Here is a 27,431-nt window from a genome sequence, read left to right on the forward strand (position 1 = left end):
ACAAAACAAGATACTCTGGGAAAATTTTCCAGTAAGAGTATTTGCTGCAGCACATCGGAAGTGAGTCTACAGGCCAAAAATCACACATTGCTATTCATATGAAAATTTCTGACGATTAACCAGAATAATCTGAGACAAGAACTCAAAGAAATCTCAGTACTGTAATGAGCTACAAGGCTGAGGGACTGATTTAGCAACTAATTGGGTACTTCACATAAATGTAGAGTGCCCTTTAGGTTCATATTTAAGCCTGCCTTTGTATCTGATGCTACAGCTATGAATCCTACTTATTCCTGAAATCATTCTTTGCACTTTTACTTGCACCGCAAAGCAATAGCTCAGCACTGTCTGTCTCATTTTTCACACTGTACCTTGCATATTAGTCTGCAAAGTGTGACATTTTGATTTGAGGGTAAATTTCTGAAAATCCATTAATTTTATTTTCCATTGTATTTCTAAGGGAAAGAAAGATTAAATGCATTAAACACATGCAAAGAAAATAGAGCAAAGGCAAGAGCTGAACCCAGAAGATACCTGATTAACATCTGAAACAGAAGAACACAGCAGACATTATTACCTTTTTATTGACGTGACTGAATAAACAAGAATGTAGCCATTGATGTCTATGGAGTACGTCTGAGGAAATATGGAGTATTCATCCTGTAGAAGGAGCATTACATTTAAAATTACTTACTGCCACAGTTTAGAACTTGATGCCAGCAGATGACTATCAGGTAAGTTGATCATATTTGAAAGACATGACATGCAGGGCCATTTTGTCTAGGCATACCTTCAGAATTAAGCTTTTTCATCATAATGTCAAATGTGACATCCTTACTAAATTAAGAGAAAGCTGACTTGGACTGTATACACTAATCTACAGCTTTTTTGGTTTATTCCCTCTAAGACTGTGGATTAGCTAAAGCTATTCCAAATCCTTTTATCCTGCTTAATTATCAGTTTGAATTAATGCAAAACATCCACTCTGTCCTACCACTAATTAGCAATTATGCCTCTTATCTTGCTGGTGATACGTTTCAGATTCCTAATTTCAACAGCTGACAACAAGATCTAGCAGTTCAGAATTTCAAGCAACACTGATCACATCTAAATTACCTAAGGGATCAGCTAGGAAGCGAATAACTGTGGCTTACTAACTAATGCTTATCAACTACAAGATGCAAGAAACACAGTTATTAGTTGCTTTATGACAGCTAGAAGTTTACATGTCAAGTGTTTAATTAAAAAAAACCAAACAAAACACCACAAACTTAATCACTGAATTTATTACCCCAGTAGGAAAGGAACTGACTAAATAGGTAAATGAAACAGACTGACATATTGCAGGTAATACAGCAGAAAGACTATGAATCCCATACTGAAACAAACTGTTCTAATACTATTCTCAGGAAACACTTCCATTTTGACGAGAGCCATACTTCTTAATATGCAAGTTCTCAGATTTTTCAACCTATGCTTATGACGTTAATTTTAGTTTAAGATCACAAAACCTCTCTGTATATTGTCATGACTGAACAGATGGAGCAACACAATCATACAGCTTAAATCTTTGACAGCCAAAAGGAATCAAGCTTCCCTAACTGGTAAATGAGGAGAAACCCTCTATAAATCAATTTCACAGATTCAGACAAAAATGTTTTAAAGAATAACACTTGACAAAAGATGCCCTTATTTGCCTTTACTGGTAAACACTGAGGGCAGCTCTTCCCCCTTCACTGAAATGCCAAACTGCCACTTCAGTTGGCTGTGTAATTGCAAAGTCAATACAGAAGTATATGAGTTAGTCTGCATGTAAAACAGATGAAAGTGCAACTCTGCAGTTGTTTGACTTTACCCAGAATTTCTCAGGATTGCCCCAGCTGGAATTTGGTATTATGTAATGTTTCCTTTTGCACTCTTCTTCTGTGATCCCGTATCAAGACTCCTGTTTAACTGAACTACATGAATCAGATAACCACAAAAGGTAGAGACACAGGACAGAGGAGGAGTACCAAGAAAGTGCGTGCCACAGCCTCAACTGTTTCCAATTCATTAATTTTTCAGCTTGTTAGGGGAAGGAAGAAAAGCTTCCTGGAACTTGTGCATCAAAAAGAACTTTGCTATGAGATAAAACAATGCAACTAGAACTTTTCAAGTTATAGCCAAGTTTGCAAGTATGTAACAAACCTACAATATAATCCTTGCTATGGTGTATACATATGAAGACTCCCTATGGATCATTAAGCAAGACAGACTTGAGACAGAAATCTGTCCAAGCCACACCTTCCATAACCCAGCATCATGTCTCCCCTCTAACTCAAAAGTTCAAGTTCTTCCTAGGAAGGATCAAATCTGAAAATAACCACAGGGAAAGAAGTTATTTTGGTTTTACAATACGGTATAACATTAAAATCAACCCTGAAAATAAACCTCAGCAATGGAGCTACACTGCTGATGAAGCTGCAGTGCCTTCCCAGAAGACTATTTTTTCCTCAAATGGGAATCTTACTTCTACCAGTGTACTACAGCTAGAGATGTAAGACAAGCACACTTACATCGGCACAAAGTGAAACCTATGGAGCCTGCTCTGTTGGCTCAGGCTTTTCAGCCTCTCCATCTCTCAACCTCACTCTCCTCTGCAGAATATTTCCCATCAATCTTGCCCTGGAACATGTGGCCAGCATTGTGTTCCTGATCACTTCAGACACGATTATCAGTGGATGCAGTGCTGCTGATTAGCACCACAAGTTGACACCATATAAATACAGCATGGTTATTCTTAAGTTATGTATCTCTCTACAAAGAAAGCAATGAAACATACCTAGAAGGTTACAACCCTTCTGAATAGTCTCCCAGCTATGAGTAAGTGTCCTGCAGCTTTAAAGTCTTAAGTAGTGGCAACACATTTTACAACACTGAAATTGTTTAACGTTACTCATACTTTGGAAAAAAACAAAGGCATAGTACCAGGAATCACGGAAGGTAAGCAATAACAACTTCAGGATAAAAATACAGGGAGTTAACAGGGGGGTTTAACAGTCCCTGTTGTTTTTTTCCTAACACGGTCTTTCACAAGATGGAGTGCTCCTGCACACTGAATGTGCAGTACAAGATCAGACGAGCAACATTATATAATGAACACCTGTATTTCACAAATCTTCAGGACACGCGTTTGCTGTCTCCTTCTGCGCTCCCTGTCATTATGGGAAGGCTCATACGCACACATGAACCATCACATAAAAATGTAAACAAACTGCAGTAGTTTATTGGTAGCCCGCTAAGTACTACCTGTGTGCATTACTGTCTACTCCCCATGACTGTTTCATGGATACAAGCCACACTGATGTAGTTGGAGTACACAAATAGGAAAACATCATGAAGACCTTCTCCAGTTTACTGAAGTGACATTTTCCATCTAAAGCAAGACTGCTAATTTAGTCCATAAATATTAAGCAAGCTACTTACGAACTTTTGGTATATCAGACTTAAGGCAATTTCTTCCTCACCTTTTTAGACATTAGTTAAATAGACAAGGGAAAAAAACAACCCACAAACAAACCCCATGCTGAGGTGGGGGGGTGGAACTGAAACTAGATGATCTTAAGGTCCTTTCCAGCCCTAACTATTCTATGATGTTATGATTCTGTAAGTCTTTAAATAAGCACTACAGAAACATTACTCTTTAGTGACTAAACAACAAGGCAGTATCATTTATGTTAACCTTCACTTTTGAATGCATGGTCGCTACCAACTTAGCTCTACAGGAACATAAACACCTCTTGTCTTAACTCTAAAGACAGATTTAAGGAAAGAAAGATAACTTACTTGCCCAGCAGTGTCAACCAGCTGAAGATGATATTCTTGGCCATTTACTGTGATCAGTTTTGTAAAAGCTAGAACAAACAAGAAATACATAAACATGTCAAAATTACTTACAAGGAAGGGATGAGAAGTCACTCATCTGTGCTACTGTCAGCAAGGTACTATGAAAAAAGAACTTTACTTGTAGGCTTTAAAGTAGCAATAAAAGGCTAAATCAGATGGCTATACTACAAAACTAGTGGACTGCAGATAATGAAGCTCAGAAACATACTTCAAAATTTTAAATTCCAGAAGATTCTCACATTGGATGCAGCATTTTCTCCTTTGCTTAAAGGAAACAATGTAAAGGAGTTTTACATGCATTTCTAAGAGACTTCCAGGCAACCATAATTTGTGGTAACACAAGACACTTAAATACAATTAGCACCAAAGTTAAGCTTGGACTTATTATAGGATATGTTCCCTGGTTTCCAAGCAGTTCAACAAGATCAACTGCCTAAACGTAAATACCATGAGGTAAATGATCTGGATTAAAAAAGAATATATATATATATATATATATACAAATCTTCTGGGGCTAAAACACACAGAGCCTACTTATAAATATACTAAACCTAGATAAGCAGCTCGAAGATCACTGTGTTGCTTTCACATCTGCTGTAGCTACCAGCCTATATAGTCCTCAGTCAGGAAGTACATTCAGTCCCTAAAGTGATGAGAATTGCTTCTCTTCCTTGGATTCATGAAACGCCAACACACTGCGAGCTGAGGAATCTTACTCAGTGTTTTTATTATGCAACTGCAAAAGCAAACAGTGTCACAGCTCTTGTAGGAATAATGTACTACTGAGCACTACATGTACCAATCAGAGCATGCAAACCCGGCTTCACAACTTCACTCTGGCCTTACTGTTGCACTTCAGACACAATTACTGGACAATACTTAAATACTGGGTAAAGTTTGTGTTATCCTCTGGTTGAGGTTGTTTTCCCCAAATACTAACAGTCCTAAGAAGCTTCATCTTTCAGTGCAGCAATGAGCAGTGAGATTGTTAACACTGTGGTGACCTGTGCATCATATTCTAAGCTGCCCAACAGCTTCTCAAAGCTTTAAAGCTGAATGTTCTCGATTCTGCTGTGCAGCCTCCCACCTATGCCTTCTGGGCTTTGTACAGGGTCTCCTAGAAGCTGAAATTCAACTTTCCTCCTCCCCACACTAATGTTCATTGCCCTGTCAAGTCTCCACAATGTGAGCATTATCTTAAGTAGGCTGAAATAGCTGAAACTGGAGGTTTCAACCCACATTGTAAATGAAAGCACCCTTTTTAAAAAGGAGCAATTCAAACAGCAAAGCCAAACTAACACAGAATGTCTAAACAAACAGTGTAAAACACACCAATCGTTTCCACTAGGACACTCACAGGTGCAATCTGAACTGAGCCTCAAAGTGAGGGCTCCTACCTTACCCTGTCTGTGCCCCCAGAAAGCTGCTTTAACACATGTGCATGTGAGCTGCTCAAGTCTCCATCTGGACACAGCTGTCATTGCTGCACAAAATTTTAAAGTTATGAAGCAAGAACCCACAACAGCTCTTTACCTTTTGGATGGATACTGTGGTGGGGACAGAAGTAGCCATCTGTTTGAATGGGTGCTAACACACAGCACTGCTATACATGCTATCACTGCTTTAGGAAAACAGATGCATCCGAAGACATACTGCACTAACAGGTATATTAAAAGTAACAGTCTCTTGACACTTCACATTACACATCAAAGCACTGTGCAACCCAAGTAGTTTCAAGAGCCTCATGAAGTTAATATTTAAAAAGGGACAGACGGCAGCTTTTTCAGACTACTCTAGAAGCCTAAAATAGACCCAGCAAAGACATCATCATCAATCGGTACTGGAAGCAGAGTGTGACAGAGCCAGCGGAAGGGAAGCAGTGGAGGTGTCACCACAGACTGGGAGAGAAGAACTGTTAGTTCAATGCAGAGGCTTGTAGCACTAGGAATAGCCCACTGCAAGAACACAAATCTGCTTTGATGCAGCTGTAATTAATAAATTGCATGTCTTTGCTGAAGCTTTTAAAAAATATTCCTGGTAAGAATTTAATCTTGGGGAAAACATACAGCTCTATTAAAGATGATGTGTGATCCACAGGTCTCCTTCCAGAGGAAGTCTTCACTTCCAATTCTATCACCCACCATCCTGGGACACACTGCATTCCACTGTGCCGGCAATAATACGATCACTGCACAGCATGGCTCTTCCCTGTGTGCTGAGAACAGATTTCAGCAGACCTGAACAACCTCTGCAGTCCCAGTCATAATGCGAGTGTCTGCAGAACATTGCTCATCAGTGTGGGTAAGGCCCGTTTCAGCTCCACGAAGCACACAGATCTCGGACAGGACATGCTTACAGCCTTGCAGTGCATCACTCAAGTGTGGCTGTATGAAGAAAATTGCAATCCCCACCTTCACCTACAATTGTTTCCTGGATCTGATGCTTTACTGAAACTTGGGAGAATTTGGTGCTGCAGTGAGCAGCACAGCACCAAACAGATGTACATCTACAGTTGAGAGTGCAGCAGTCAACAGCTGCGTTGCAAAGAAACTAAAGCTGCTTTGTCATCAGAGAAAGCTCTGGTAAAACTGCATGCAGAGCACAGCCCTGAGTGTTGCTACAGCTCAGCAGAAGTGCAACTTATACAGCAACTCCACCAGCTGCTAATCGTTGTTACCCTAAGATCAAGTGTATTTCAATTAGACTAACATGAATTAAATTATTTGTCTATGCAACTCAAATGACAGCTGCTGCAAAAACAAGCCACCATGATACAAACACCCCATCATTACAGATACACGGATGCAAGCTTTTAGAATGATAGTGCTGCTGAGAAAAGGTACAAGAATTCTGTATCATTATTCCCATAGAGCTACTGGCTGGTAACTGTATACAGCTGCCTCACAAGGGCTCCTTGGTTACCACCTTCTGCATTTGCTACTACCTGGGTCTTCATCCCAAAGTCATTGCCTGCCACTAATCTGTCAGGACATCTTTTACGACACTGAGATGTGTAATGCAACAGAGCTATTTTTAATTTTTCTCGGAAGCCTCATTTCCACGCCTTGAGAAGGCTGCTCATCAGCAACTCCTGGGAGGAAGTATACTTCAACCCCTCCAGTGCAGTTGCCATGACATGTGGAAGAAGTTCAACCTTAAAGATGCTTCTAGCAGACCCATCTCAATCTATAGGTATCTCCCTCCCCAACTACTATGGTTCCTCTAGCCACCTCCCCCTTCCTAATATGTTTCCACTCTCAATTATATTAAACATCATGGAGGCAGCCCTCGGGGGAAGACTGTTCTTTTCCTTAGGGAGCTACTGAGCCTGCTCAGGGCAGAAAGGAAGACCACAGAGCTGTGCCACAGAGCTAGAAGCTTGTCTGAAACTACATGGAAAAGCAGAAAGCAGCCAGGCAGGCCACAGAGGAGCTGAGGAAAACATTTTCGAGACTTGGGCAGTCAAGTCAGCTTTTCTGCAACACAAAATCACTGAATTAGTGATAACCACAGACATCCCTGCTAAGGTAGAGTTATGTGCACATCTTCCTTCTGACCTACTTGCTTTGAATTCCAAATACAGATTCTCATTTCTATTCCAGTCAAATGTTTGAGTTCTAATTGTTCTGGTCTTAGCTTATCTGAGCTCATCTGCTTTCAGAGTCCCATCCAGCACCATGGTCTTCCTTCTCTTTCCAACACCCCACAGTTTAATAGCTTCAATAGTTTCTCAACATGTCTGTCTCAAGAACAGCCACCCATTGTGGTGTCACTCCTACTGGGACATTCAGAAAGGGAAAATTTATTTTGCCAAACACCTAACTCTGACCACCACTACTGCCACAAAACATTCAAGGCCCACCTGGATAAATTCCTGTGTGATGTACTCTAGGTTACCCTGCTCTTGCAGGGGGGTTGGATTAGATGATCTTTCGAGGTCCCTTCCAACCCTTGGGATTCTGTGATTCCAGATACACAGGTTTAGGAGAAGCAAATGAATCCAACATGCTTGTTGACTTAAATAAACCAACTTTTCTGGTTCTAATGTAACAGAAGCAAAGGAAAATACAGCAGTGAAGCAGCACTGACTCCAACAAACACTAAGTGAAATCTAATGCAGCTTATTTTGTCTTTATTAGGTTCAAAGAAGATAGGGGTTTTCACACTGGAAAAATTAAACTACTAGAATATTAGGTCTTATTCCTAAGATTCAAGGCTTATATGCTATGCCACTTGTTCCTGTAAGAGCTTAACTATAGCTTGCCTTCTATACAGTTTAGCTTTACACTGCATTTTTTGTGCAAGTTTCACTAAGACAAAAATTATACAGATTAAGCTATCAGTAGTACTGCAGCTTTCAAGCCTTTCATCAGTGCTAGCAGAATACTGTAACAAATTATTAGTAACAGTATTCTGGAGACAAAAGAGCAATCACATAGGCCAGCCTATTCTTTAGCCTGTGTCTTTTTTCGTTTCCAAGTTTTGTGAAACTGAAGTATACCAAATCACTAGATGAAACTGACATAGTTTTATGACCTGCTACAAAGCACTGGAAAAATGCAATATTCTCAACACTGCCCCCAGTATAGGAGCTTTGGCTTCTCAACCCCTTTTGCCAGCATTGGCAAACAGATTTGAAATTACAAGCTAGGAAAACAATGGAAGAGTTGATTACATACTCTGTGTCTTATGACCCTGCACAGAATCAGAAACAGAGCTGGGAGTGCCAAAAGACTGGACTGATCAAAGATTTGTGTTTAGCAGAACATTTTTAAAAGATTAAGAACTGAAGACAAAAGAATGATTTTATCTGAATCCCACCAAAACTAGTTTCACATGCCTTTCTTAACAAAGATACTATCAATACATTTTAAATGTTAAATGTGTTATCTCTTCAGCTCTTCACAGAAACATTTTTAAAGCATTCTATGAGGTCTTCCAGGGTTTAAAGATGCAAGAGACTTCCTATTGTTTTGAACCTCAGGGCACATCTTTTCACATTTTCAACCCTTAACTTCTCAGCAACGTGTTCTGATGCAAGAAGGGCCCTTAAATTGCCTGCCTTTCAGAACACTATTTTCCCAGCCATGTCACAGATCAACAAAACTTTCAGCAAAAGGAGTATTGCTGTTTTCCAGACAAACATAAAACCAAGTGAGGATTTAAGCCTTTTCAAGGTGCCTATGCCCAACAAAGTTTTCATGACCATGACATGCTCAATGTTTAGAATTTACATCAAGCAAGCAGTGCAGATTACAAGAGTCAAATACGAGCAGAATTCATCCAGGGTATGTTTTCATACAGTTAAGAAATGCTAAGTGAGAGACAGACAACTACAGAGTTACTAGCAGTTACAAACAATAGGTTTCTGTGGACAACAAGAGCTTGTAAAGGATGAAACAAGGCAATCTTGTATGAAGGTGTATACATCCTGAAGTGTTAATATTAATGCCATCCATATAACGACTAACAGATCATAAATGTCAAGGGGCAAATTATCCACCCTGACTCATAACACAAAATCAGAGCTTCTCAAAAAGTAGCATTTGAATTTTAGTTCTAAGCATTAAAATAAACCTGAGTAAAATATATTCTCATAGCTAGTGATTAGCAATTATTACCATATATATGCAAAAAAATCCTTGTTCTGCTGATTACTTCATTCAAATTTTCACAGTATCAAAGAGGCTTAGCATCCTACTGCACAATTTTGAAACAGTAAAAACATTTGAAAAGCAGCAGTAACACAAGTCATTAAAACACAAGAAATCAGGGTTATGATCAAAAAAATCAAAGTTTTATTTGTCACATGATTAAACTGAGCCAATACAATCAAATTACTCAGGCTAGCACCACAGTTGCTCAAGCACTTTATGACCACAGCTAGCTCAGAAAGAGGTGGCTGGATTGTAACAAATACCAGGTAACTTGCCTCTGAAGTAACTCATTGCTCTTGGCAGCATTTTTTAGTACCTTTACTCACCTGTTATACTAGCTATTCACAAACGCACCAATATTAAAAAAACGCTAAGAGGAAAAACACTTAAGAATTCAGTTACCCACTATCTGCAGCAAGCTGCTTGTATACTGAACTTGTTATCAAGTAGCTGAAAATGAGTAATTTAAAAGACTGCTATGTTATCATAGACACAGCATGTCTACCTTCTAATGCTGTTGTTTAGTCCGGACCAGCATTGCTGGCTTTGTGATCATCTGGATACACTGATCAAATTAGACGTCTGAGTCTTTGTACAGAGTGGCTCTATTGAGATAATAGAGGTATGACATACTTAATTTGACGTGCCCTGACTATATTAGGGGAAGCAGATGTCCAACAACATACACAGAATACAAGAAGGAGATGAATTTTAGCCAGATTGATTAGATTTTCTTTCATTCAGTGTTGAAAGTTTAGCTGTTTAGCTGAGTAATACATACACAGCAATTTCCACACTGCAGTACTGTCAGTTTGGTAAACATTGCTTTAAAAGAGCAACAAAACTTGACAATTAATGAGCTTTAATGTTAATATGTTAATGCCCACGTAAGTAATATGTATAACCACAATGGCTTCTGATAATAGTTAGGTACAGAAGAGGAGCAGCTTGTCAGTTATTTACTTACTGTTCTCTATAGTTGGATCATACGAATCAACAAACTGTCCTTCCACAAACTGAATCGTCAGTGAAGATTTTCCTGTAAAGCAATGAAAAGATAATCTGTGTTTAAACAGGTCTTCAGGCTGTTATCACTTTACACTTATTAGCAGATACACTAATGCTTTTATAAGAGCAGATATGAGATTTGTATGGTTCATTTAAACTACCTATACATGACAACTGCCCTATTTTTAAATTAAGTGCCTATTCCTAGTAACTGGGTCTCCTGAACACGTAAAAATATAGCGCAAAAGCTACTTGGCATGCATTCTGCTTTTGTTTTAACACAGCATAATTTAAACGCCTCCGTCAGTTTAAAACTAATCTAAAAGTAGCTGTGTCCAATCCTCATAAAGCTAAATTTAACAAACTGCTATACTTGGAAGGTTTTTCTGTCAAGAAGCAAGGAAGCTAGAAATAATTTTCAGGCATTGCAGAGAAAACGAGGAGCTTAGATAGAATTAGCCAAATTTGGTTCGACTAGGACATTGGACATACTTCCCATGACAAAAGGATGATCTCAAAATTCTTGAGATCAGTATACTCTTATTATGCCTTTTAATACAGAATCCACCGGTCTGTTGTAATGTGGCATTTTAACCACAGTGATTGACGGGACATTTTTTCTTTTAAAAGCCATTAAACTGCTACTTTTGCAGACAATGTTTCCAATTTCAGTTATGCTGATCTGGTAACACACCCCCTAATAAAGAGTAAAGCAAAATGTCGCACTTAGCAGCAGAGTGAGGAAAAGGAACCCCAAAAAACTAATTTAGTATTGGAAGACTTCACAATATGGTAAAAGCAAATCATAGATACTGACCATAAAAAGCATTTTTAAAGCTCTGTAACTGAAGACTTTTCAAATCACTACTGAAGTCTTAACACAATTTCCATTACAGCATATCTTCTACATTTGGGAATCTACTAGATCCTATTACATTATGTTTACTGGATAAATACACTCTTAGAAAGATTGCCAAGTGCATTAGCTGCTTTTGGAAATGAGCGTATCTTTCATGCTCCTTGATATTCTTTTCATTGGCAAGTACGAACAAAATATGACCTCAAGTTAACCCAGACTCAAGACCATCCTAATCAGTGAAAGCCTTTCAATGACATCCTAAGTAACCAGTGTGGCTGAACTATAGAGTAAAACTATTTTCAAGAATTAATTGCTTTGGATAGAGTGCCCACTTGCAGTGCTCAGACCATGCCATGTTCATGCCTTGCTGTAGAAAATGTTCTTTCATAAGCATTCCTTCAGGAGATATTAAACAATTTTCCACTTTAACCCCCCATTCTTGTTTAATCACACAGGGCTCTTGATCTGTTCACATCTGATTACTATCAGCATACTTAGCAAGTCACTGTTAAAACCATTCTAAAATACTGCAAATCAGACAAAATACAAGCATCAAAGTGATGCAAGGAAAGTTTGGCTTAATATTTATAATAACACATGCAGCCAATTCCATCATTAACTGCAACACTTCCAAGATTTACTTCCCCAGAAGGAAGCATAATCATCTGGGGATTTTCCAACAGCCTAAACCTTCATCAACAAACTGCTTGGTTTATTTTAACATCACTGCCTGGCTTTTCCATGCCTATCCCTCTGCCACCTCCTATCAATCATGCCAGTTTATTCAAGATACAATGCTAAAAAACCCAAACAACACCCCCAAAAGACCAACCAGCACACTAACTTGTAAGAGTTGCTTTTCCTCAAATCAAGTTCTCAAGACACCATTTTCTGATATATGCCACAGTGCAACTAAAGGTGTCACACTCACTCCGCATGAGTTTACGGAGAACACTGCACTTTAAACTGTTGCTCCAGCAAGGAGGGAGGGCGGTGGGGGAGAAGCACCACGCACATCCAAAATCATCCTAATAAGGACAGACATAGAACTCGGACTATGCATCCCAGCAACTTTGTGAAACTGTGTATTTTGGACACCACTTAGAGAGTGAATGAACTTTCACGCTATTTCTTCTTCAGCTATACGCTTACAAAGTTGCTATCCAGAGTTCACGCTTCCAGATTCTTTGCCAATACCAGCACATTAAGCACTCCATTTTAAAACAAAGTTAACTATTCTGTATTAGGCTGTTACATGTTTAAGGTAAGAGCAGCTAAATTAAAGCACAGATCATGACTGAACATTTTTCCTCCTAAGAAGGATCCTAAACTAACCAAAAAACTTGATTGCTACCGTCTGTCTGTGCTAAGTCTGGAAACTGAATACTAGCAAGAAGTTAGAGCCAACAGAAAATGCTGCATTTAACATCCAGCTGTATTAATTACTGCTTTCCTCCTAACAGTGAATGAGGAGGAAACAAAAAGAGACAAAACCAGTGTTCCAACACTCTCCTCCTAAATTCCTCTGAGCTTTGTAACAAGCCTTCCAGTAATGATGTGTTTGTGATCACAGGAGGATGCCTGCTTTCCTAGATGAGCCACAGGGAAGCTCCAGTCTTGGCTTCAGCCACATACCCTCCTTGGGATAAGTGCAACAGTATCCCACCAAACTAAGGCTTCCAAAGGGGACGCAAGAAATTTAAAACCCAGGTCATTAATCCCCATTGCCTTGTCTCAGTCCATGCCCAAGAAGCAGCCAGGACCATGTAAACAACAGCTTGGCTTGAACTTTGCCCCACAGGTTTTATTCCAGGCCTTTGACCTATACTCGAGGACAGACAGGAAAATTAAGCTGACAATTTAGCTCCTATCTCCTCTTTCCCCAGAAAGATCGGGAAACATGTTCATAGAGAATTACAACATAAACGTAACATACACAAGAGAGGGGCCAAGGAACTGCACGCAACTGCGTTTACTGATGTGCTAACTCCATCTCAGAGCACTGCAGGGAGGAGATGCTACAGTCCAAATGTGCACACACTGCTAGCACTCTTTAGCCTAAAAGAATGAGACAGTCTGCACACCAGCAGCAAAGACTTGATTAATCGACTACTCAAAGGTGCATACCTCAAAAAAGGCTGAGCTCTAATATGCCCTCATTTGGAATAAATGCCAGATGTTTTTTAGTTTGCCAAGCTTTCCCTTGTCATATCCTCCATGCCAGTACTTCTACTGTACCAACTCTCCTCGAGTTTTAGGAAAATAAACATTGAGACCAAAAGAAGTGCTATGAGCAAAAAGCAAGGCAAAGTCTGCTGGAAGCGGCCCACTGAACTGATGAAGACCTGCAATTCTGAGGTGAAAAAGCATTTTTGAAATCTTACCAGAGAAGGTTATGGTTTAACCTTTTCACCCTGCAGAATCAGAGAGCTTAAACTAGGAAGAAATGAATGAATCAAATAAGGGCACCACTGGGGAAGGGCAGTAGGATGAGTCCTCCAGCTGTATGTGCTATGGTAACTCAAAGCACCAGATACTCTGTGGCAGGGGAGTTGCTAAGCAAAATCCTCCAAGTTTACCGACTCTCTCTCAGACAGAGGGTAAGGGCTGGTAGGAGTGTGTTGTACAATGTTTAGAATACAAGCCCCAGGTGGCTGAAAGCTCAAGTTGTCCAGAAGTACCCAAATGGTATTTGCATACACAATTTGTTATTTATGATATTACATGGGAGTGGTAAAGAGTTTTACATTGTCAAAACAGAAAAGGAACAGGTTTTCAGACAGAAAGCCACTTCAAAAACTGAAGCTGTCATACTTCTGTTCATACAATAGACCATTCCCTACATAAAATGGAATGTCCATAAACACTCTGACTAGTGCAATTAGAACACGTCGGTTTCAAATGCCATTGCGACTGTCAAGGCAAAACAATTGCCAAACTGAGTTTTTACTCATCCTTTTACTTCTTGGATAAGAGCTGTGGTATTTCATCTAGCCTTAAAATTCAAGTTTTACGACACCAGGCAGTTTACCAAGAAGATGAGTAACTGCGCATGGGTGGGCTCATGCACAGCTTGCCTCCCCAAAGAGCACATGCCCTCACTTTGGTGCCCCATTACCTGACTGCTGTCCTGATCCCACATCCTTAATCTCCTTGCAATATGTAGAGGGAAAGCCCAGATAAAATTCTATCTGCAGCCAACTTCACCCCAACCCCAGGAGACAGAAATGATGCAACCGGCCAGCAAGCAAGTCAAACAACAGCTCCACAAGCAAGGCATTGTGCAAGCTTGATTCTGCAGCTGCCCTCTAACGTGGCATCTCCACGATGACGGCCACTGGCATCACACAGAAGTTTATCTCAACAGGAACGATTTCTCAACACTTGAAATCATCCACACAAGTGATCAGTAAACAATCTGACAGGGTCAAGAACAACAACTATTGAAGAGTTGCAGTTCTCCATTCTGTTAGAATTTTAGATGCAGTTTCTTTAACCCATCTTTTTCTATTAAAAACCCATTTATGAACTATGCTTAATTATAAAACATCTTCAACAGCTGGCAGCACATAATCCACTCCTACCATAAGCCTAGCATCTTACCTAAGCTAGTCTCTACCTAGATCTACTCAGTTATCAATGGAACAGATTAGTTTAGGTTTTGTACCAAAAGGGTTCAAGAAATTTCATAATGAAATGCTGTCAGTCATATCAAATTAGATCAGAGTTACTGCATACCCAACTTTCAGTATCTCACAAACAGCTATGCTCAAATTACTATGCTTCTCAGAGATGAAGTTTTCACACTGAAAGTTACACTCAATTTAACTTCAACATTGGTGTATCCTTATCTTTTTAAATTCAGAATACCAAGAGGCAGAAAACAGAGACACCAGTACTTCCAATGCAGATTAACTATTCATCCTCAGAGCACAGAAAGGATCTCAGTGACTTCCTGGAGCAGATGGAGGGTAGCAAAGGGAATTACAGCATTGCTCTTCAACAAAAATCTTTTCACAAGATAGTAGATAATCTCAGAACCCATCTCTAGTTCATCATTTGTCTCAGGGTTCATCACCAGCAACTTTCTATGGTTAGTTATGATTTCTCCTTTTCTCCCCTCCCAGGTACTAATTATGGCTATGCAGTTGCTAGTTTGCTGACTGTTGCTACATAGTTCAGTGAATTACTCTAACGACTATAAAAATGACATATCTGGGTCAATAAAGAATTTTGTTTCAAAACCTCTGGAGACAGTGATAAAATGAGTAGTTTTTGTTTTACTCAGATGCAACCTAACACTACTATTAGACTTCTAATGATGAGGTATTACCATATATAAATATCTACTTTGAGCCATATTTTTTCTGCTTTGTAGTGATTTCCTTGTGACATCGACACAACCGCTAACAGGATATCAGAATAAAAAACAAGGAAAACTTGTGCTGACACACAGAGCTCAACTGGTGCCCTTGCTCACATGATTCCCATGCTTGATTCGCAACACACTCCCCTGTCCAAGTGCTGTCTGAGCTTTCGGAAGGACAGACTGAAGGATCTGTTCTTATACTCCTGTAAGGACGAAAGCCTGAGGAACTTGATGAGGTATCTTTTGGTAGTATAATGAAGGACCTCAAGAACAGAAGAGAATCTCATGACAAACCAAACAGCAGATCACCACTTCAGAACAACACAAGATCTTTTTCAACTTTTGTGGCACTCTATCCCATTGCTATAACTGTCCCCTGCCTTCTCCTGATCTATTATTATATTAGGATATAAGGAAATGTATTTGACAGGCTAAGGCAAGGTACTGTAGCATGAATCATTTCTGCTGTAGAGGAGGAGGTTCACATGATAGTAACATCAAGAACACAAGCTTACAGGGAGAAAAGAACACATGCTTGTTTCCTTTCCTTCTGCATTGCACAATCACCTTGAGGTTTATCAAAGGTATTACTCTGCAAGCCAAAAGAAATCTGAGAAGCAGCCATTTAGAAAAAAAGTCAGATGGCTTCCTTTATTTTATTCAGTTTTCAAAACAGTTGGTCAAACTCACAACCTTTCCTACATTGTCAGTGATTCAAAACACAAACAAAGAGTCCTAATAATGCTACCTAAATCATGTTTTCTGTAAAGAAAGCAAGAAGAGAGTGGGTGCTTTATTCCCCGATATGTAACAAGAACCGTGCTCCATCCTGCAAGCAGCAATCATCCCTCAACGTTCACTTACACTTCATTGCAAGGTATTAGATGTCCAGGCAAGTATGTAGAGAAAAATTCCATTGTTTTTCCATAACAGCATAGTTGCCACTTAGAATCACAGAATAGTTAGGGTTGGAAAGGACTCAGGTTAAGATCATCAAGTTCCAATCCCCCTGCCATGGGCAGGGACACCTCACACTAAACCATATCACCAAAGGCTCTGTCCAACCTGGCCTTGAACACTGCTAGGGATGAAGCATTCACAACCTCCCTGGGCAACCCATTCCAGTGTCTCACCACCCTAACAGTAAAGAATTTCTTCCTTATATCCAATCTAAACTTCCCCTGTTTAAGTTTTAACCCATTACCCCTTGTCCTATCACTACAGTCCCTAATGAACAGTCCATCCCCAGCATCCCTAGAGGCCCCCTTCAGATACTGGAAGGCTGCTAGGTCGTCTCCATGCAGCCTTCTCTTCTCCAGGCTGAACAGCCCCAACTTTCTCAGTCTGTCTTCATATGGGAGGTGCTCCAGTCCCCTGATCATCCTTGTGGCCCTCCTCTGGACTTTTTCTAACAGCTCCATGTCCTTTTTATGTTGAGGACACCAGAACTGCACACAATACTCCAGGTGAGGTCTCACAAGAGCAGAGTAGAGGGGCAGGATCATCTCCTTCGACCTGCTGGTCACACTCCTTTTGATGCAGCCCAGAATACGGTTGGCTTTCTGGAATGTGAGTGCACACTGAAGCCGGCTCATGCTCATTTTCTCATCAACCAACACCCCCAAGTTCTTCTCCACAGGGCTTCTCTGAATCTCTTCTTCCAGATACTTCTAGGTGTCTGTTTTGTCACCACTTAAGACAGTAACCTCAGCAAAGGATTGCCAGAAGAAACGTATTAGTTATTTTACTGTGTAGTCCAGCTACATCTGCTTGTTATCCTTGCTGGCAGAAAAACAATGCCACAGTTTGCCTCGTATTTCCCTTTTAATAAGGGAAAGCAATTTTAATTTAATGTGATTACTATCAGTTATCAAAGATGGAAAAGTCATTATAAGGCTTAAAAAAAAATCCAGTAAATTTCTGTGGCACATATCTCACCTGGCCATGGTATGCATGCGTAGGTGGTTGCATCCAGGATGCTTTCAAAAAGGTCAAGTGAACTGTATCCTGGGGTCTCCTAAGTATGAAGGAAATTCAGACATTCATACTCCAAGTCAACCAATATTTGCTAAGATAAGTACCATCCTCTGTGTTCCCTTCAGACTTCCTGCAGAAGCTGTGCATTCCTGCAGCACCTTCCCACCTTCCTCCCCACAGCACCATGCCCAAAATATTTCAGGTGGTGGTAGAAATTGAGGCAACTTGACTCTGCTGCTAGCCTAATTATCAAACGTATTTCTAAACTACAAGTTACGCAGTACAACTTGATATGCAGCACTTCTGTCCTTGTTTCAGCTGGGCATAGTTTTTTTCCTAGTAGCTGGTACAGGGCTGTACTTTGGGTTTAGGGTATGAATGTGATGACACACTGATGTTTTAGTTGTTGCTGAGCAATGCTTATACTAAATCAAGGACTTTTCAGCTTCTTATGCCCTGCCAGCAATGAGACTGGCAGGGGGGAGCAAAGTGGGGGAAGCACAAGAAGCTGGGAGGGGATACAGCCAGGACAGCTGACCCAAACTGGCCCAAGGGATATTCCATACCATATGATGGTCATGCTGAACAGTAAAACTGGGCTAAGGAGGCAGAGGCCCACTGCTTGGGGACTAGGTGGTCATTGGTCAGCAGGTGATGAGCAACTCCACTGTGCATTACTTGGTTTGTATGTTCTTTTTCATCATTATTATTTTCCATTTCTTTATTATCCTGTTAAACTGCCTTTATCTCCACCTACGAGTTCTCCCTTTTTTTCCAATTCTCTTCCTCATCCCACTGGGGTAGAGCTAATGAATGGCTGTGCAGTGCTTAGCTGCCTGCCAGGTTAAAACCACAACCACCTCCAAAGGTAAGTTTATTAAGCTTAAAGATCAGACCCTAATGTTTCAGTTTATGACACACTTAGACTGAAAGCACCTGAACTTTGCACTGATTTCTTCCCAGAGAGGGAAAATTCAACTTGTACTGCTGGGTAGAAGCCAAGTTCTCTCTCCCTGTGCACACACTTCAAGCAGCTAATTAGGTATTTGAGTAAACTTGACCTTTCCTTGGATCATCAGCTATGTACAGCATGAAATGTCTTTGAAAGATACTCTTAGTAACAGTTGTTGTTTCATCATGAAATCAGTTTTAATTGCCATATCATTAGAAATAAAAATGTGTATCTCTTGCTCTAATGCATTCCATGCATTCCCCTTTTCCATCTTCAAGGTTTTCATTTCAGCACAAGAGAATGAACTCTCAACTTCCAGTCAGCTCTTCCTTGATGCTAAAGATCACTGGGGTGTACAACTTAAATTACCTTCCTGCAAGCCAGAAATATCAGGACTAGCAGATTCTAAGCACTTCCTCAAGAAGTGGATCTTTCCAGCTGCAGTTGCCAGAACCAGATCCCCACCAGCTGCACAGATACTGCCTTTACTGCGCTTGCAGCAGTTGAATCTAATAGCTGAAGCCAATGAACTCTATGCACACGACATGGGATAAAAGAGCTGCTTAGGTTTAAACCCTTTAGGGGTTTGCAGCCATCATTCTCTTTTTTTTCTTTTTTTTTTCATTTCTACACAAAATAAGTTAACACCAGCCACTTTAAGTTACAAGATTTTAAACTCACAATTTCTATTGGAAACCAGGATAAACGGTTCTCTTCCTTTCACTGTAAATCTGTTGTTTCTTATGTATAAGACCTCCTTATCTACACCAGTAAGAGAGAAAGCTTTAATAGCACAGAACGCTTAGCAAGATCAAAGATTTCAGCCTTTCAATGGATCAGTACTGTTTAACTGAAATGCAGTCATCTTTCTTGAACAGGATCTTTACAAGGACTGGAGCTATAGCATTCACTGTTGCCAACATTTTGGTCACCATACCTCATCACTGCTTACAACCAGGGCCAAGCAGAGAGTAAGTTCTGAAAATTTCAGTGAAATTCTGCTGGCTTAATTTTAAAAAGGCATGACTGGAGTTTGTCCCTGAGTGCGTCGTAATGCCAAGCAAACCGCTGGAAATTCAGCTGAAATGGTGAGCAATGGACCCTCTTGGCAGTACTACCAAAATGCATGTGACCACAGGACGTCTAGATTCTTCTTGGAATAGCAAGAACAGTAAGACATGCATCTCTCTCCTCCTTGTTGTGCGATGACAGCAGGCAAACACCTGACAAAACCCTGACAAGAGAGCAATGGTGACATCCCCTTCTCTTGGTAACATCACCCAAGCAAATAATAGGATTATACATCCAGCAAGTATAGCTAAGAAATTTCAGCCTTACTCCAAGGGGAGCTCCACAGAACTTTTTGCCAACCTGTAGCAAAAGCTGGAAGATACTACAGATTTGTTGCAATAGCAGCAAGCTACTTTTGTAACTTATTAAACATACATAAAAATAAAGCTGCATAATAATCACTGCAAGATCTTAGCAACAAGGCAGCTTCAGGCTGCAGCCATATGTATGACTGTAGTCAGTCAATGGTAGCTAGCGGGTTCTTCATGTCTCCGCTGATGGTCCAAAGTCTGATGAACCCAATGTCAACAAATGCCAAGCAATGCACATTGCAGCCAAAACCTAGCTTTCATGGAAAGTCATGCTGCTACTGGCATTCAACATCAGCACACAGTGCTATTTACCTGCCATAACCTCCACTAGTGGAAGTTCCCAAAGCTGCATGAAGCACGAGGAACCGCAGTACCACCCTGACAACACAGAATTACAGAACAGTTTGGGTTGGAAGCAACCTTAGTCATCCAACTCCACCTGCCCACTATGGGCAGGGACATCTCCCACTAGATCAGGTTGCTCGAAGCCCCATCCAACCTGGTCTTGAACATTTTAATCTCGTAGCACAAACCAGAAAAGTTGTCTTCACTGATACTGACTGACAAAGATTAGCACTGCCTCTCTCTTTCACCAGTGGAGCAGGACACGGCCAACTCCAACTCCATCACACCTTTGTTAACAGATGCATAGGTAGACACTGATACAGTCCTTATTAATGATCATACTGCTGAGCCTTGGCAACTTTTAACTCTCCTGTGCTAGCCCAAGGCTGCTGTGGATCTATATATAACATGCCAACACAAACACCAGTATGCCTAAGCTTCCTCTACAAAAACTGTCTCTCCCTCATCAGATTCAGATAACTTTTGGTAAGTTGCTGTTGTCCAATTCAAACCTAGAACTTCTTCGAATTAACTTCGTAGGCATCTTTCATTTTCCTTCTGCTTAACATATGAAGCTCCTCCCATCTATTAATGGTGGTTGAAGAAAGCCACAATCTGTTAAATTCCATATTCATACCATAGCACTTTATACAGCTGGAGTTAGTCATTATCCTTTCCCCACTAACTCTGATAGCAAGCTTTCTTCTGTTACATACCAAATCAACACTACAGAGCAGCCCCTGAATGTGGAGGATAATCTGTTAACAGTCAAGTTTACAGTAATGATATACCAAAATCACAGCCACACAGACATGGGCAAGACACCAGATAAAAAACCCAGCAGACTCTGGAGAACAGATAGCACCATGCAGAGTACCAGAAGAATCATTAGAGCCCCAGCCTTGGGAAATTATAGGAGAATTTAAGAAACAGATCCATCAGATATGAAATGACATAGTTTATTTTGCCATAGGGCAGTGAAGATGGTACCGCTATTGCAATACTATAAAGTTCTTGCCTGTCACAGCAACCAGCTGGCTTTCTTACCTTCCTAAACAGTGTGCAGCCATCCACTGGCTCACAAGGTATTTCACATTAAGAATTTTCAAGGAGGAATCACACTTTTCTTAGTTTTCATAATATTCAGCATAAAAGTGTCATAATAAAGAACTCTGATCCTTGCAAGGAAGAACAACAACAAAACCACAGAAAAAACTGAGGAAAAAAAACCCCACCCTACACCCCATTCCTACCTTCTCCCCAACCATTTGAAAATACCCAGGGAGGTAATTGAATATGACAGTTGCAACATGACATTAAACCATTTTTTCCATTTAGATTGTCTTTCACAAGTGGGAAGTCTTCCAGCCAGTCCCACTCCAGCACCTGAGGAAGCACTTGCCAACAGAAGCTGGATTCTTTACTTGCCAGCACTCCACTAGCACAACTATGCAACTTGGACAAGCAGTTGAGTATCAAGCTACAGTTTAAGACAACTTCAGACCAACCTTCAAGAAACAGAGCAGTACATTGAGTGTGTCTGCTGTACAAATGTCAACAGAAATAAAATTTTTAAGAGTGCAATAGTGATTATTACTGTTATTACCCAGTTAAATCATAAATTAATCTAGCTAATCTTAAATTCAAGTCTATTTCAAACAGTATCTAAGAAATCGAGTATATCCCATCTACTTGGCAGAAATGAATGAAATGTTAACTATTACACACAAATAGGTGAAGGGCCAAGATATAGCACAGGTACAGCAAAGACTTTCAGTAGTTGCTTACTTCCTTATTCTGGCTATTTGGAAAATAATCCACACCTTATTTTTTTGTTTTCACACTTCCATGTTGAGAGAGGTACGGCCCAACTTTCCTCACAATAAGCTGCCACTAAATCTTGGGTCTCTTTTCTATATTGTTCCTTTTTCTCCTTACCAACATTCACCTTTAAACCCTTTCAACTTTTGGGATGTATAGCCCATGCCCATGCATAAGCGGCTGGATTCCATAACAATGGGATGTTCATATGACCATTTTCAGCAAAAGACAGCATATACCCTACAGTCTCACCACATGCTATATATTGTGTATGACAGTGTGTGTTTTTAAGTTCACAATCTTTTTGCCTGGAAACGCAAAGAGAGAAGGCATCATCTTATTTTTCTGTACTACCATTAACTTAGACTTGTTTCATAGCAGTTGGCTGTGACAAAAATACACCCCAATGCTAGGCTTACAAAAACCATTTAAGACACTACTCTAGAAGAAATATCAACAAGCTAGTCAATGAAACAGTTCTGGAAGTTTCACTTCTAACTCTTCCTCTGTCTTCTCATCACACTCAGGATAAAAGTGTGCAGTTAACAAAGGATAAGCAGAGAAAAGGTTTGGGTGTCCTAAGACTCAATATGCTCTTTAGAAAGAACAAGATTTTGAAGCATTCACGTAACTTTCTACTCTTCCCAGCCTTACTGTTCATGGAAATTTAGATCACCTTAAATTCAAACAATTTTTAGACTGAAGTTTAGCAACCACAAAAGGCTTATGAGAATTTTGTCAAACTTTTTCTCCAAATATGAAAAAGTCAAAACAGCACAACTAAGATCTTCTATTAGAAACAGACATTTCAAGGAAAGCAACACAGAAGAATGTAGTACAGCAAACTAAGAAACATGGTGCTTGTTTATATGCACATTTTAAAGCAGAAACTTCAATTTCTAATTAAAAAAGCTGATTTTGAAACAGATTTTAGAACACCAAAGATTTGTTATTAATGGAGGCCCAAGCCTTGAAGCAAAACACACTTCACTGCGTTAATGTCAAGTGCTTGATTGTTTTGACAGTTTGTAGGACAGATTTAATAGAGTTTTCCTGCATAATATGCATCCCAGCTCTTTTGCATATAGCTAGCGTACCTTTAGAGGACGTTGTACATCTTGAATGAAGCTTTGGCAATATAATCTGACAAGCTGTTGAAGCTAGACAGATGTATCCCACTAACTAAGGAGACAATGTTGTCAAGAGATGCTTTCATATCATAATTTTGTATTACACTTGCACATGTTCACACCCACAGACAGAAGACCACTTATGTATTCCCTCTTTTTCCAAATTAAAATTCATTGAACTCAGTACTCCACAGAATGCAAATAACTAGCTAAGATATGTCATGCATGCTGCTTTAGCTCCTGTAATCTGAAATACCTAAGAATTCTGATACCTATTCCAGAAGTATTAACTCCTCTTACTTTGAAACTGCAGTGTAATATTAAAAAAAGAGATCAGAAAGGAAATTTCACTGTTTAAAGCACAATCTATCGGGGAATTGTGACATCTTCAGTTCATATCTATTTCTTACAGAAGCTCCACAACTTTTCTGAACAAGCCTTCATAGGGTTTTTTGTTCTTTAAAAGGCCTTCAGAAATCATTCACTTAGTCTTATGCCTCAGAAGATTAATCTTTGGTAATTATCCACAAACTCTAAAGGATTTAATCCAAATTAAACTGCTATAAACTTCCTCCTCATGTTCTAGGCACAAGTTCTCTAATTCACGTAAGAAGTCCAGCAAGAAATTCCAAGTAGGCTTCCTTTTTGCAGAAGCCTCAAGACTCAAGCTATTCTTCGCTTGTCTTCATCTTTGATTGATACATTATGCTCAATAATGCAAAATCTGCACTTTTGAGAACTTGTATCATATTTATACCACTTCCTTTTTCACCACTATCTCATCCTGCATCCTTCATATAACTACATTCAAAATTCACATGTACGGTAAAGTCCATATGGAAAACTGAAAAAGAACCAGTTCACCCTAATAGATTAAGTAGTTGCGAATCATCTCTATGCTGCAATAGTGTTAGTAAATACCTACAACTAAAGGAGTCAACCAGGTTAAGGAGTTAACTTGTAGTTGCAGGAAACTGATTTTGTAGGGTATTTCAGCAATCATGGACGATTACTCTGAAAAGCAATAGAGGCTTTCGGTTTGTTTCAACTGGTTTTCTAACTAGGGAGGCAATCAGTGATTCTGAATGCCTTACACTTCTTTGTACAGGTTGCAAGTGAGGTAGGTGTCAGTCTCTGTTCCTAAGTAACAAGTAACAGCACAAGAAGAAACAGCCTCAGGTTGTGCCAGGGGAGGTTTAGGTTAGACATTAGGAAAAATTTCTTCACTGGAAGGGTTGTCAACCACTAAAACAGGCTGCCCAGGGAAGGAGCTGAGTCACCATCCCTGGAGGTAATTTATAAGATGTATAGATGTGGCACTTAGAGACAAGATTTAGTGGTGTACTTGGCAGTGCGAGGCTTACAGTTGAACTTGATGATCTTAAAACATTTTTTCCAACCTAAATGATTCTATTATTGCATTCTGGAGCTTTTTATCTGATCCATGCAGCACCTGCAGCACCAAGCAGTTCCAGAAAAATCTAGATCACATCACTTGAAGCATCATCTAGATTTGAAGACTTCAGAATATGGTTTAGATTTACCCCAGGTCAAACATCTTTCTTTGCCTCAATTCTGCATGAAATGTTTAAATAACCTTCTGTAGTCAAATCTAATCAAGAATCTTGAAAAACTTGATTTTTTCATGGCTCTCTAATACACATTTCCCCACCTTTACAAGGCTTTTTCTGTCAAGGGAACTACTCAGGGTCAAAACACCTGCTGTGTAATAAGCATTAATGCTTATCTGGAGTGATGGAGAAAAATACTTTCAGATGTAGTTTCAGAACAGGTCTGACTGAAGCAAAGTCTGCATGGCTACAGACAGCCTGCGCTACCCTCCCCCAAACAGCTCACACTTCTGTCCCCCCTCCCTCTGTCAGGGTTGTACTTTCAAAGCTGACCAACTGAATGATACTATACCTTTTCCTTCTGGCTCCTTCACTTTTCAAAGTGAAGTGGTTACCAGGCCCCCCAGCACACGAGAGCCAGCACCCAGGTGAGGGTAGGAAGGTGCAACTTCCAGCCACAGTGCAGAGTTAGCTCCACTTGCCCCACACAGTTCATTTGCATCTGCTTTCATCACATAGCAATTAAAAAAGAAAGTGGCAGGGACATCTCTTGGGAAAAGCTGCACCTCAAAGCACATTTCAGCACTCTGTTCAAAAACTGCCTCAGTTTACTTCCTTGCTATAATTTCAATGCAAGCATCTTCTTCCACCACAGGAAATTCAGCATCCACTGTACTTTGTATTCCTCAAGACAGAAATATAATCTTGAAGAGCCCACATTCATATGCTTTTAGTAAACTTAATTATCTTAAATCTCATTAAGAGGTCTGCTAGGCAATATACAACATAGACTTTATCTACATTCTTCCCATTTTCCCCATCCCACATACCCTCATTTGCAGGAGAGCTGTGATCAGTGTGCCAAAAACAGAGGAAAGCAAATGTCCTGACCAGGATTGGAAGAGAGAAATTTTAAGCAACCACCACCCTCTCCAACTCAGGAAGCACATTCTGGTTTCTCACATTATCAAATTCACAACAAATTTGCCATTCACTTCAAATATAGTCCTTGGAAAACAAAAGGAAGCTTATCATGTCCTTAAGGAGACAGATCCTCCACTGACAAGGGCATCTTCGTGTTTTTACATACCGTGCTTAATGTCTGCAGCTTCCAATTTGAGAAAATTTGAGATGCCACCGGGCAATTTTGACTCATGCAGGATTTGCAGAGATTGAGCGCATTATGAACATCCCACAGAGAAGCTGTTTCAATTTTAGATTGAGCACGCAATTAAGTCGAGCAGTTTTTAAAATACACCCTTGAATGTCACCTTCAGGAAAGCTACAGGAAGTTAATCATAATTGGTAGTTTATCACATTTTAGCCTGCTCTTCTAATCCCAAACACGTGGTTATGCTGTTTCCACAGCAGTGTGTACCACAGAGGTTTACTCAGAACCTACACTTAAAGCAGTGTAGTATATCTAAATGAAGTGCTTAGACTTTATATAGCTTATAAATTGCAGGAGCTCCATTTCACTTGGTTTCTCATGTCAACATTAACTCCAAGTTGAGTAATCAAATACCAAAACAAAACACTCAAATATACAAGCAAAACCTGCAAGTGTTACCATTATAAGAGATCCGAGTAGGCAATTTAAGAGTTAAGCTTGGAACAGTGTCCTCAAATAACCCTACTGTGGCTTGATATTACAGCTGAACATGCTGCCTCTAGTGCTTCCAGCTACTGCTATCAAATGCGCTGTAGCAACTTTCACTGTCGAACAGCGCAGTCAGTCACACCGAAATGCAATTAAAGCTGGCATTTCCAGCCTCATTTCAGTCCCCTGGTAGCTGCAGCCTTTCCTTTTAGCAGCACTGCTGCACCCCGGCAGAGCAAATGCAGTCCTAACAAGCAAAACACTGTGAAAATAATATTGGCACTTACTAGGGACTCAGCAGAATGCTAACCTCAGGTATCGGCTGGATCCCGAACTGCTCAATTTTCCTGTTAAAGCTCAGGCTTTCCAACACTGCGGACACAACTGATTCTGCAAACCAAATTACAGCACACGACAGCAGTAATTTCTCTATTCCTTCTCTCTTGACATTTACACGGGCAATTTATTGCCTGCTAAAATTACCACTTCCCTCTGCCCAATATCAAAGGGCTACCTCCTCAGGGCAGCATACTACTGTGCAAACAGATGCCATCTTTCAGAAGCTAAAAGCAAAGCCTCAGCTCCATTTTACAATACAAGCCTCCTAATATTCAAATAACTCATGTTTTCAAAACAGTACGTACATTTTATCCCAACCATTATTCTTACCACTTACAGGTACATATTATTGGCACTGCTTTTTCTGCCTTTCTTGCTTTCATGCAAGGCTGAGGAGGGAGAAGAAGTGTTTTTTATTTTAGCTTAACACAGCCACCTGGAAGCCTTTCCCTATAAATCTAACCTTGACAGATAATTTTGCTCCACCACAGTTTTTCTGCTACCTGCATGCTGCAGTCCCAGATTGTGACTACTTC

The 27,431-nt window shown here is 40.0% G+C and overlaps 1 protein-coding gene across 1 annotated transcript in view; it reads right to left on the reverse strand.

Moving 5' to 3' along the window:
• Positions 1-27,431, reverse strand: part of RHEB (Ras homolog, mTORC1 binding) — a 41,668-nt gene that overhangs the window by 9,945 nt on the left and 4,292 nt on the right. The window contains exons 2-4 of the mRNA XM_034063439.1: positions 10,510-10,581; positions 3,826-3,893; positions 578-660 (exon numbers count right to left, since the gene is read on the reverse strand). Of these exons, the coding sequence (XP_033919330.1) occupies positions 578-660; positions 3,826-3,893; positions 10,510-10,581 (223 nt within the window). The remainder of the gene's footprint in view (positions 1-577; positions 661-3,825; positions 3,894-10,509; positions 10,582-27,431) is intronic.

The sequence above is a fragment of the Melopsittacus undulatus genome, chromosome 1 (assembly GCF_012275295.1).
Source record: "Melopsittacus undulatus isolate bMelUnd1 chromosome 1, bMelUnd1.mat.Z, whole genome shotgun sequence".
In the NCBI taxonomy this organism is placed as follows: Eukaryota; Metazoa; Chordata; class Aves; order Psittaciformes; family Psittaculidae; genus Melopsittacus; species Melopsittacus undulatus.